Raw genomic sequence first — 13,476 nt, 5'->3', positions numbered from 1 at the left:
AAAAGTGTTTATGTGCATGAACTATATTATCATAAATCTACTCTACTCAACCTCTTCAGAAAAACCATCAACGTCCATCAAAACTTACAGGCTTAGAAACTGTGTACGAGCTCCACAGTGGCATACGGATTTCTTGACTGAATCCACTCACGTAGTCTTTCTGGTAAAGGAGACAGTATTTTTTGCTTCCTTGTGTAATCTTGGGCCTCCCATAGGGTAAATTTTCTTTCATTATTTCTGTTTCTAAAGCACAAAAACAATTTCAGGGTTTTATACGTATTCAGACATCACTGTTAGAAGAAAAGTACATTCAAGAAGAGAAAACTTCCAGATTAGAAAAGAAAAAATGCACCCTGGTTTGTATGGGATTTTTAACCAAATGCTGTCAAAAGAGACTGTACAATGATTCAAATTAGTGTGAAATCACATCTAAAAGCACTCTATAGGATCAAAGAATTAGAGAGATTTCCCCCAGCTTTTTGTAGATTGCCTTCCTTAATTAACTCATTCTAACCATTCAGCCAATCATCAGCTTAGCTCAGTGCTCAGTATGTCTATAAGCACCATACTTCTTGGATTCGTTTTCTTCTTGTACATTCTTATTGATGCTACAAATAACAGTGTTCACAATAAGAACTTACTAATATAATATAAAACACTCACCAAAATAAATAAGAAATCATCATAAATCACCATAAATAAATGAAACGAAATCCCATTAAGGAAAAGCTAGAATGGAGCTTAGAAATCATTTCCTCCAATCCCACTCATTTTACAAAAGAGGAAACCAAGGCTCAGGGAAATTGATTTATACAAGGTTAATTCACATTAAAATATAGCACCAGCCCTGGAATCACAAGGAGCTGAGTTCAAATCCAGCCTCAGACACTAGCTATGTGACCCTGGGCAAGTTACTCAACCCTAATTGTCTCAAAAGAAAGTTATTTAATATTTGCAATGAAACCCCAATGTTATGAATCATGTTACTGTATTTGTACAATTGGATTCTGTACTAGGGATTTAGAGGAACTATGTTCTAATTCTTGCCTTAACTTGTTATATAATCTTGAGGAGATCTCTGAGCTTTTCTGAGCCTCACCTCTCTCATCCATACTGGCTCTCAATCCCAATGTAATTTGGTATTTCAGACTTTAAAGCATTTGGATGGCTGGTAGATAAAGGATAGTTGAGAACAGTGTGATAGAGCATGATACAATGTGTTCATGTTAAGTTAGAAAAAATTTATTTTTTAAAACTCTGCAACACTGTAATGTTATCCAATTATTTGATCTATTATCACAGGAGACCATAAGAATATTGGCCAAGATGAACTCAGGTCCTTTTCAGCTCTCAAATTTTATGATATGCTATTACTTTCTAGTGTACATGAATGATGTAAATAAAATATGTGGCTATGTCGAAGGAATTGTACACAGCAGGTTAGAATGAATTTCCATCAGATTAGACAGCAGAGGTTCATGTGATTAAGGAGATGACAGAAAAAGGTAGAAAAGGAAAGAGATTTCTGATAGATGTGGAGGAGACAGGACCTGAGAGAGCAATTCATGTACTAAGGTGAGAAGAAAGAATGAAAAGTTCGGGAAGCCCAGTAACATGGCTGAAAGGCTTTGAAGCCAGGGCCCTCGGCTAAAATCTGATCTCTGATGTTTACTACCTGGCAAGCCACTTCCTTAATCTGGGTCTCAGTTTCTTCATCTGTAAAATAAGGAGGCTCGACCTAATGCTCTCTAAGGTCCCACATAGCTCTATATCTATGATCCTATGGTCTCTAATTTCCCTTCCAGTTCTGAACTCTATAATCTTATAGATATTTGGTATAATAGAAGCCTAGTATAACATTGTGGAGAGTATAATTGGCCTTTAAGTAAGCATTATGTGGTTATTTCCTAGGGAATATAACTGCAAGTGTTTAAGAGGAGGAATTTATAAAACCCAAGAGAAAGTAAGATGAAGTGAATGTAGTCATTGCAATGGGAAAGGGTAAGAAATGAAGGTTACATGGTAATCAGCTTCACAGATGGGAAAGAGGGAGAATCAAAGGGATTTCAATGATCAGTAGCAATTAACTAAATAGTGCCACAATTATATTTTTAATAGGGAGGAGCCAGATCCTAGTACTCTGCCATCATCATATTTTATCTGGAATGTTGTGCTTAGTTCCAGGACCCACAATTTCAGAGGGGTAGTGATAATTTGGAGTTTGACCAGGAAAGTGTGGCTGGTGAAGGTCCTGTTTTTCATATGAGTGGAAGGAACTTACATGTTTAGCCTGGAGAAGACAAAACTCTTAAATAATATTATATTATATAAAACATATATATGTCATAGCTTCCTTCAAAAATCTGAAGGGCTGTCAGGTGGAGGAAGGATTAGATTTGTTCTTTTTGGCCTCTGAGGTTAGAACCAGGAGCAAATGAATGGGAGCTGCAAAGAGGCAATGTGAGTTTGATGTGATAAAATTAATTTCCAGAAATTTACATCAAAAGAGTTCTGATTTCACTGATATGGGTACTCCCTCCACTAAAACAAATTACAAAATAGTTTCATCTTTCTGAGTTCACCTGGCCTCAGACACTTACTTACTAGCTGTGTGACCTTAGGCAACAGGGTACTTAGGGTACTTAACCTTGTTTGCCTTAGTTTCCTCATCTGTAAAATGAGCTGGAGAAGGAAAGGGCAAACCACTCCAGGATCATTGTCAAGAAAACTCAGCAACATAGATATAGATGATATAGATACAGAGCCTAGTGATAATGGAGTTTTCAATAAGATGATGGAACAAAAAAATTCACTGGGTCTAAACAGAAAATACAATAGGCTTCCACATCACTTCCTGGCCATCTCAAAACAATGCTACCTGAACTCTGGCTCTTGTTGCTTACCTTCCCTCTCTAGAGCTTTGGACACTGTAGAATACATATATACATACACATGCATGTGTATATTTTTACATACACCCCTGTATAAACAAAAACACATGCATATCAAGAAGGAACCCATGTGGGAGACATCAGGGACCTGCTTCTGGGAAAAGACACTGTATTCCCTTACCATAAGGGAGCAGCCTTTTTCATTATTTTCCTGACTCTATCCTTGGACATCACACTGACTCTTGCCAATTAGGAACAATGGATAATTCCATCAGAACTAATTACCAAATGTCTCTTACACTATTGAAAGGATTAGTAAGCACATAGTTCAGAAATGAAATTGGGAGATGAGAAAGAGGGTGACCAATTTTGATCACAGAGGTTGTTGGCTAATTCTGATAAATTGCAAGACAGTTATAACCAAGCAACTGTTGATTATGGGTGGTTATTATTATTTAAATAAAACCCAACCAATATAAACACAAAAGTCAATTATATGTTGTAGCTATTAAATTACCCTTTTTTGTTTTCTATTGGCCTACCTTCTTCTGCTGTGAGATTTAGATTTTGATTCATCTCTATCACAGCATTCTGTAAAGTGAAATAAATGACAATAAAATAAGAGATTTTTGTCTTAAAAGGATGAGTCTATTTCTAGTCACGCTATAAATTAGTCTATTTAAAAACAAAACACATTGACTGCCTTTGCCCTTCCCAGTGAAATTTTCCTTTTTATACCTGACAATTTTGTCACAACTACCACTTAAAAATTTGGCAGCTCTGACTGTTGACTGTCTTCCAAATAACAACCAGAACTTTGTGCTCTGAAAAGCCATCCCCCACATAAGACACCAGTGAAAAAAAAGATATGTCGCAAAGTTTTCATGATTTGTTCCTTGGTCCTAAGATAACAGGAACAAAATAAAATGTAAATATTCAATTAAGTAGAATAAAATTTCTTTTGACAGACCTTGAAGATTCAAATCCAAAATAGTTCATGATAAAAATTTTTACCTCTTTTAATAGGACAAAATATGGAAGTTAATTCTTAAACTTTGTCAAATCAAATCTATAGATATCGATTTTTTTTTCTTTTTACTGAACCTGTAGTATCATCAACATAGGGACTTCCTCTATCAAGGCACGTTCTCCATAATTTATGGTCTTAGAAAATTTTCTACACTGCCAGACCTAACTGACCAGCCTCAGGTAACACAAGTCAATAGCTGTCAGAGGCTGGATCTGAACCCAAGTCTTTTTAACTCCAAGTTCATCTCTTTAGCCATGACACCAAACTTCTGCACCGTCACATAATTCATAAGACAGTGAAGAGAACTTTAGTTTAGAATGAAGAGTATTTTGTTCTTGGCTAGTTTACTGAGAGGAGGTCTTCAAATCGTCTATAAATTTATTCTTTGAACATAATGTGGAGTAGCCTACATAAGATAGGATTATGGGTTAGATGACCTTCATTAAAGACTTCTACCCATATTAAGAGTCCATACAGTAAGATGAAAAGAATACTGGAGTTCGCATCAGAAAATATGGACTTGAGTTCTGGTTCAGGAACTTACTTGCTCTATAATCCTACGCAAATTACCCATCTTTTCTGAATCTGAGTTTTCTCAGATTTCCTCAGTATGTCCTAAATTGGACATACACTACTTGCATCACCTACCTCATTGGCTTGGTGTGAGGAAAATGTTTTGTGAACCTTAAAGTGCTACATAAATATGAATTACCTGTGGTTATTACTGGTATCACTTACCTGATCTAGTGTAGCACATGAACAACTTAAATTCTGCGTGGGCTCTGAATTAACAAAGGGGCAAGAAGAAAGAGCGGTCACTTCTGTGGGGTGGGATGGAACATAGAAAGGCAGCTTCAAAAGATGGTTTAAACTTCCATGAGTTCCATTGTTTGGTGCTGGTTTTATGTGTAAGAGATCTGTTTTTAAAAAATATATATGATTATGATGTTAAAAGCACACACACACACACACACACACACGCACACACACACACACACACACACACACACATTAAAGGACTTTTTAAAAGAGATGGCAACAGTTCCTAAATTTAGAAAAAACAAATCAGGGTACACTGAACTATTTCCTTTCCCGTTCTACTATAAATGTTCATTGTATAGGTCCCACCACCACCAGCTGCACCCAATTTATCCTGGTAACCCAATCACTTTCTGCTGTCAAAGAATTTTATAACCTTCTTGGCTAATGTGTACATGTACTGCAGGGATGAGATCACTTGATTTATCTCATAACTAAAATTTGCTTGTTCTAATAGTTGCTGCAAATGAAATTGAACAGCTGAGGAAACTTGAGGTAATTTGCTATACACTCTTCTGAAAATAGTCAGGGTTTCCTTGAGATAACTTAATATCTTCTATTTTGTAACATTTCTTCACATAAATATTTAACCCAAAATAGTCCCTAAGAATATTTTTATAGTGCACAAGTTATTTTATTCTATTACTGAGAATTTTTAATGCCCAGCTTGAGAATCTCCCTTGACACCTTATAAATGCATATATACAAACATAAATAAATGTGAATTTAACACATCTGGTCCTAAACACAACATGAAGTTATTTCTTCAATAAACTGAACCCATAAACAAGACAACTTTTAGGGCCTGGATTTGGCCTACTGAAGGTAAGATTAATAAAACTTTTTATAACACTCACATGAGAAAGAACTGAATTGGGTATAAGTGCTATTATCCTTAATGGTGAGAAATTAATCATTTTAATAACTATTTATTTGTGATCCAATCTTTTCCTCCTATTTCTGTTAAAAGTCCTCTTCCCAAAAGCTCAGTCAGTCTTCGAAGTGCATGACTGAGTGATATGATTACTCCCAGATCCCAGGGCACATGCTCGTTAACTAGGGACTCCACCCGTGTGAAATCATATTTTGGTCTAGAGTATAAACAGAATTCAGTCTGGGAGAGTCCTTTGCCTGGGGGAAGGAACTTCAGTGCTAGATCTCTGACATTACAGTTTTAGGGCAACCCAGCTCATAAAGGAGAAAACTAGTCAGAGAGGTCCAAATGGAAATAACTTCCCCTACCTAGACGCCTTGAGACTGCAGGAGGAGCTGAAGACTTGTAGCCCACCTCCCTCATTAAATGTGCACAATCAGAGCTGAGTTTCACTTGTTCTCTGTCAGAAGGTACACACCTGATTTAAGGTGTTTCAGAGTCTCCGTTGGGGTCTTTGGTTAACCGAGAGAACACACTGACCATTAATTTATTGATTATTGGCTAGTTTGATTAATAAATTGATTACCTAGGAACTGTCTCTTGGGAGCTTATTCACATTAATCTATTGTAGCTTGCTAGTATAAAGCTACATATTTCATAAATCAAAAGGTTATGTATTTGTTTTTAAACTCTTAATACAGTATTTTTTTTATATCTTTAAGAAAAATGATACTTAAGAATACAAATCCCTTTAAACCTAGGTCATTATAACATCATGAATGTCTGTTGAGCATGACAGGATAACATTAATCAATCATAACTATAACATACACCCAGGGATGAATGAGTATGATCCCAATAGGGTAGAGAGTGGGCAGGAGGCACTGCAGAGCTGAGTTAGGGAAAGACTCATAGCACAAAAGGCACCTTGGCATAGCAGAGAGATGTCTGGCCTCAGAGACAAGAAGACCTCCATTCAAGTCTCACCTCTAACACAATACTGTTTACATGACCCTGGACAAATCACTTGAAGTCTCTCAGTGCCCCCATGTAACTCTTTAAAGCTAAAAGTTTCAAAAACGTTGCTGATCTGCATTGGTAAAGAGAGTTTCCTCACCTTGATCTGCTTACACCAAGAAAATCACAGGTGGAGGCCAGGAAGGGGAAGTCACAGTATGAAGTGATATCCATAGCCAACCAATTTTTCCTTTGCATACATGCATATGGATACCTTTGTAACACACCAGGGAAATGGAGGAAAATGTACAATGCTTGTAGGATGGCATAGGGTAATGGCATTCCTCCCCCTTCTCTCACATGGCCACCAAGTGATGAACCCTGGAACTCTAAACCTAAAAAGGAAGTTGTAGTGGGGCAGAATAATAGTATCATTATTGGGGTAGGGGAAAGAGCAATCTGGGTTAAGTGACTTGCCTAGGGTCACATAGTTATTAAGTATCTGAGGCCAGATATGAACCCAGTTCCTCCTGACTCTACCCACTGGTGCCACCTAAAATGACCATTATAATGAGTATGTTTCAGGTTGAGTTTTTTAAAACCACATATCTTGATCAAAAGACTATATCTTGATCAAAAAAGTGTATAGTTCATATTACTAATTCCTGCTGAACTAAATGTTCTTTCTAATGCTTCTATCCCTAACTAGAAAAGAAAGTGAGGCTGGTGACCTTGCACAGCCCTCCCTCCCTCAAATCAGTCAAATGCAAGTCATGCCATCATCTTGATGTCGTGGTCCTCTTGGAGAAAGAAGGACAAACACAACAATCCTTAACCTCATGGTATGGCAAAATCAATTACCTATATATCTGTATTCTAATGGATCAGAAAGATAATTAAGGAAAATACCTACACATGCATATTAGACTCAGTTTCACTGCATATAAGGATAAATAATTCTAGACTCATTACGTGACTGGTATTTTATTTTTATTTTTAATTTGTAAAAATTCCAACCTGTAACTTCATGGGTATGGAGAAACTCTTGATACGACAATTTCTTCTACTCAGGCAAATTGCAACTCCTCTGTGACTTAAATTCTTAAAGTTTCCTGGGTCACCCAAAGGTTAAATGATTTGCCCTTGGTAATACAGCCAAGTACAAGTCAGTGGAAGGACCCACGCCCAGACATTCTGGAGTTTAGGCTCAACCCTTTATTTGCTAAGTCATGTTGCTCCTTACCCTGACTACATAAGTGATTTAGAATGGCTTTTGAGCAAAGGTCTGGGCAATGAAGCCCTATTCTTTTAAGGCCTTTTTATTTTGATTTCCGATAACTGGAAATATCTGTCCAAATATCATTTTTCCCCTCACTATTTTAGAAGCTTTGAATCTGCTTATACAATGAATCCTATGGATATTCCCTAAGACTCTTCTCTGGGTCGCTTTTTCCTCTCTTAATACTTCACTCTAGGCGATCTGATCATCTTACATGAGATCTATGCAGATGACTCCTAGCTCTAGTCTCTCTCCTGAGCCACACTGCTATATTACCAACTGCCCATTGGACATCTTCAACTGGGTGTCCAAAGCATAACTTCTTACTTACCTTCCCAAATGTAATCCTCTTCCAAAATTCCCTATTTATTTTGAGGGTACCATCATCCTACAAATCACCCACATTTACCACCTCAGAAACATCCTCCCATCTTCCTTCTCCCTCATCCCATATATCCAATCAGTTGCCAATTCTTGTTGATCCTAACTCCATAATATCTGCCACCTATAATCTCTACTTTCTATTCATAGTATCACCAGCCTAGTTGTGTGTGTGTGTGTGTGTGTGTGTGTGTGTGTTCGTCCTTCATTGCCGAAGAAGACCATGCCATCAGAGAAATGATGACATGACTTGTACTTGACTTTGTTTTGAGTGAGGAAGGGCTGTACAGGTCACCAGCCTCACTTCTCCTCCAGAACCATCTGAAACCAGTGACCAGATAGTCATCAGGATGATTGGAGATAACCCAGGATGAGGCAATTGGGGTTAAGTGACTTGCTCAAGGTCTCACAGCTTGTGAGTGTCAAGTGCCTGAGGTGAGATTTGAACTCAGGTCCTGCTGACTCCTGTACAGGTGATCTATCCATTGCACCACCTAGCTGCCCCTACTAGCCTGATTTAGCCTCACATCAACTCTAGCTTAGACAATTGAAACACTTCATAATTGGACTCTAGGCTGTCAGACTCTCCTGTCTCCTATCCATCCTTCAGAAAGAATCTTCTCAAAGCACATGGCCATTTAACTCTAAAAGTCAAGAACTGTCAATTATTCCCTAATGTTTCTGGAGGGAAATTAGGGGACGAGAGAAGGACTAGGCCTTTACAACCATGTTACAGCCTAATTTTCCAGGCTTGTTGCACAATTCTCCCCTTCATGCAATATATTCCAATCTAGCAGTCTTAACTTACTGTTTTCTGAATCCCATACTCCATCTCTCACTCTCATGCCTTTGCATATACTCTCATGCGACATGCCCAGAATACATTTCCTCCTCACTTCTAAGAACCCCAGTCTTCCTTTATAGCTCAGACTATTCCTACAGAAAACTTTTCCTGATCCTTTTGCTATTAGCATTCTCTCTCATCCTCAAATTATTATCTGTACTCTTATTTGTTTATATCTGCTCCTAGTAGAATACAAGGCCCTTGAGGGCTGAACATTTGTGTTCTCGGTATTCCTAGAGCCGAGCACAATGTCCTGATTATAGGCACTTAAATGCTTACTGGATTAGATACAGAGATATGTATCTATCCATCTATCTGTCTATCTCTTTTAATTTTCCAGGTAAAGATTAGAAATTGCCTCTGTTTTTCACCACTTTTATCTTTCTAATATCTAAGAGCTCACAGTTTTTCCTCTCCTCCCCAATTCTTGCCTTCATACTAGGGAACTGCAACATACATTTTGATTCTACGTCACTCTAATCACTTACTTCCTCAACTTACTCACCTACCATGAACGACTGTACCCCACCTCAGCCACATGCAAAAATGGTCATACCCTTGATGTTGCTATCACCCACAAATGTATCACCTTCACGTTTAAGAATTCTGAAATCTCCTTACCTGACCATAATCAATTGCCTTGCACCTCTCCTTTTGCCTTTCCTTAAGTAACCCTACTCCCCATCCAAACCATGACCTCCAATCTTTGGATCTCTCAGTTCTCACCCAGGCCACCTCCCCTGCAATAGCCCTTCTCTTCTCTTCTCTCCATCTAGTTTCCTTGTTGAACCAATTCACCTCCACACTGTTCTCCTCTCTTGAATCCTTAGTCCCCTTATCACATCACAGATTACCTCCAGTCAGACTTCAGCCTTGGATCACTCACACCACCTTTGGCTACATACCACACATTAGGTTGTAGATCTCAATATTTTCAAAAGGTTCCACTTCAATCTTTTCATTAAACCCTGGTCCATGTGCCAAAAAGATAGCCTAGAATGACAGTAAAAAAATCTATAAGTAAAGATTGGTAATCAGACAGAAAACACAAAAACTAAAGTGTATAATGAGACTCCATCCTCAAAGTACAAAAAGAAAAGCTAAATTCTTTTAAAGTTATTTTCTTCATTGCTCCCTTTCACATTTGCCTCTAAGGTCCTATATAAGGATTTTCTTGAATGAAAAAATCCTACTTTCGAGTAGCCTTGAAGAAGCTTTCCAAAAGCACATTAGTTTGCAGATCTGCATTGATCCCAATCATATACAAGTTTCCTAAAGCATCAGTTTGACCACCTAACTCCTCTGCTTAGTAACTTTCAGAGGTTCCCTTTTGTTTCTAGAATATTTACTTCTTGTTCTATTGATTTTTCCACTAGTCTTGATATGAATAAGCAATAAGAATATAAACAATTGTCTGTAGCCATCAGAGGCACAGCTCTACCAATGGTATCCCAGAAGAAGCAGACCCTGAATAACTAAGGATGAATACTAAAGCATATTATACATGTACAAAGATCAATCCCATAATCAGGGCTCACCATTACTGCCAAGAACAATGACTAAAAAATATCTTTTAGCTACGTAGGAGAGGTCAAAGAAAAGGAAGAAAGGTATAGGAGTAAGACTTGGAATAGATTGGATCATAATGGGCAAAAGAAAAATCTAATTTTGCTTACTTCTTCTACCAAAGGAAAAAGTCTTCAAACTGTAAAGAATAAGGGTAGGAATTGGATCTGTGATTTAATTGGCATAGTGAAGTCCCAGATGAGGAAACACCTTCCATCAATGCAGGTTGGCACATTCTCTGAAATATATAGTCTTAAGAGGTTGCCTAGAGCACCAAGAGATTAGGAGACTTGCCCTAAATTATACAGCCAGTATGATTCAGAGGCAGGACTTAAAGCCAAATCCACCAGGCTTTGAGACCGGTTCTCTATCCATTTTGCCACACTATGCCTCTCAAACCTTCAAGGATAAAACAAAAGTAGTCAACAGGAAACTGAAACCCAAGATAATGAGAAAAGGGTACAAGTTCATTTATTGGCCCAAAATAAATTCATGTCACCAGACCTGAATGAAACCTACACACTAGAAACCTGCAAGAATAGGATGGTTGAGCAAGAAATAATCTTTTAAAAATCATAGAAAACAAGATAGTGCTGTATGACTAAAATCAGGCAAATGTACTGATTTTTAAAATGAGGAAGAACATGACTTTTTCAGACTTTGGTGAATTTGACTTCATTCTTCTCAAAATTCTGTTGTGCATTTGTGAAGTAATGGTTTCTAAATGGTTAGAAAGGGAAGTAGTGATCAGTGGGAGACAGTATGATTTCATTAAGAATAAGACATGCTAGACTAACCTTTTTCCTCTTTTTTTGACAAGATTATTAGACTGTTGGTCAAGGACTGCTCTAGACATATTTTCATTGGAATGTATGGTTCATGATATATTTCATTATTCCAAAATCATGATATATTGCAATAGAGTATGTTACATAGTCTCTCAGATATTCTTGTGAAACAGGCAGAAAGATGATGAGTACTAATTGATTAGTACAGTTGGAACTAAATGAATAACCAAACTCTAAACCTGGTAATAGCAACAATAATAGCATTAATATAGTGCTTTAAGGTTTGTAAAGTTTTGCCATGTGTCATCTCTTTGCATCTTCTCAACAACTCTATGAGGTGAGTTATTTATGGGGCTATTATTATGCCCATTTTACAGATGAGGAAACTGAGACTGAAGGAGGTTAAGCTAGTTGCCCAGACTACTAATCAAACAATTAGTGGTTGTTAAAGTACTTATCAACTAGTAATTATGGTAATTAATCAATATCAACCTAGAGGGAAGTCATTAATGAAGTATCACAGGTTTTTTGTACTTGATAGCATTTCCTTCAACATCTTCATCAATAACGTGGATAAAAGCACAGACTCCAATGTTAAAAAATTTACAAATGACCCAAAGCTGAGAGGATCGGCTAAGATGTTGGACAATGAAATCGAAATCAATAAATATTTTAACCATCTGGACAAATGAATCAAATCTAATAAGATTAACGAGAATAAAGGTAAAATCTTGTACTTGGTTTAAAAAAGAATTAACTGCATAACATAACTTCATCCCATAGTTATGAAGGAGATATACTATGTTTACAGGCCTAATGATGAATTATTTATTTGTCATCCAAGGACTAGACTAAGTTGGGAGAGGCTCATCAACAGAAAGTTGGCCACAGATGAGGAATTTTTTGGCAAACCATCTACTAATGAATACATGTATGGAGGATGTGTAGAGGGTGCCATCTGCATCTACAGTGATAAAGTCACAAGTCTTTTGAGGAACTGAAGAAGTATATACTTTTTTTCACAGTAAGGAGACTGAGCTAATGTGCTGCCATTATTCCATTTAGGCACCTTTCTATCTGGGTAAATATGTATATTCTTGAAGTCAAACGAGATTAAGAGAGGCAGCCAAGCAGAATGGATAGAGAGTACACCTTGAGATCTGGGAAATCTAGGTTAACTCTGCCTTTGACACATACTTGGCTTTATGACCACAAGCAAGTACCTTTACTTGTCAGGGCCCCTGGCCATGATATGAGAGTATATTGAATGAGCTGCCAAATTGCAACATTGTCAGTAGAGATGAAATTTCCATAAGAAATGGCCCCTATACAGATGAAATCATAGGTTCAGATACCTTACCTTTCCTTCCCTTCCCCTCCAGTGTAAAAAACATTGGACCAAAATAATCAAAAATAATATAAAATTTAGAAACCATACCTCCATACTTTTAAATTCATTGTCATATCCATGGGTACCACCTCCACAATTTTGATAATTTCTATATCTGAAAAACAATAATAGTAAAAATAAGATTTAGCACCCTGATATTAATATAATGATGTTGAAATTTGACAACTGTAAATAAGTTTTGTTATTGTGAGGAATGAGTGTGTATACCAACAATAAAATACATTTTTTGTGCACAAATAAATTATCATAGAAAAAACTTCTGAAAGAATCGGTGTATAATTATAGGTAAGATGTTTGAGGAAGATAGGTAGAAGAGAACAAAGAAAGAAGAAATTCTTTTTCCATTAAAATAGAATTAGAATTTTTTTTTATTCCAGTCATACTATGCTTTCTGTACAGGTAGATTAAAATGCCACATTTTCAAGTATGAATACAACATTGCAAAGCATGGGTTAGGGGAGAATGATTGAAACCTAGGTTAGTAGAACCATAGGTACTACAAAACAATTCAAAGGATTATAAATACACACACACACATACACTCATACTCACAGACCTGACAGGTCATCTAATCCAATCTCCCTGTGGGAAGTAAACTCCCCAAGGGAGTAACATTTATGAAAGTAGTGCTATTTA

The 13,476-nt window shown here is 37.0% G+C and overlaps 1 protein-coding gene across 3 annotated transcripts in view; it reads right to left on the bottom strand.

Annotated features, from left to right (window-relative positions):
* The window catches only part of ENPP3 (ectonucleotide pyrophosphatase/phosphodiesterase 3), a 110,997-nt gene that overhangs the window by 26,980 nt on the left and 70,541 nt on the right, over positions 1-13,476 (bottom strand). For all 3 annotated transcript variants that reach the window (XM_072643344.1, XM_072643346.1, XM_072643345.1), the window contains 5 exons: positions 12,868-12,934; positions 9,981-10,068; positions 4,660-4,838; positions 3,434-3,482; positions 89-243 (listed from right to left, as the gene is read on the bottom strand). In XM_072643344.1, coding sequence (XP_072499445.1) covers positions 89-243; positions 3,434-3,482; positions 4,660-4,838; positions 9,981-10,068; positions 12,868-12,934 — 538 coding nt within the window. The remainder of the gene's footprint in view (positions 1-88; positions 244-3,433; positions 3,483-4,659; positions 4,839-9,980; positions 10,069-12,867; positions 12,935-13,476) is intronic.

This window comes from Notamacropus eugenii, chromosome 2 (assembly GCF_028372415.1).
Source record: "Notamacropus eugenii isolate mMacEug1 chromosome 2, mMacEug1.pri_v2, whole genome shotgun sequence".
Taxonomy (NCBI): Eukaryota; Metazoa; Chordata; class Mammalia; order Diprotodontia; family Macropodidae; genus Notamacropus; species Notamacropus eugenii.
This window is presented reverse-complemented; position numbering and strand designations above follow the sequence as displayed.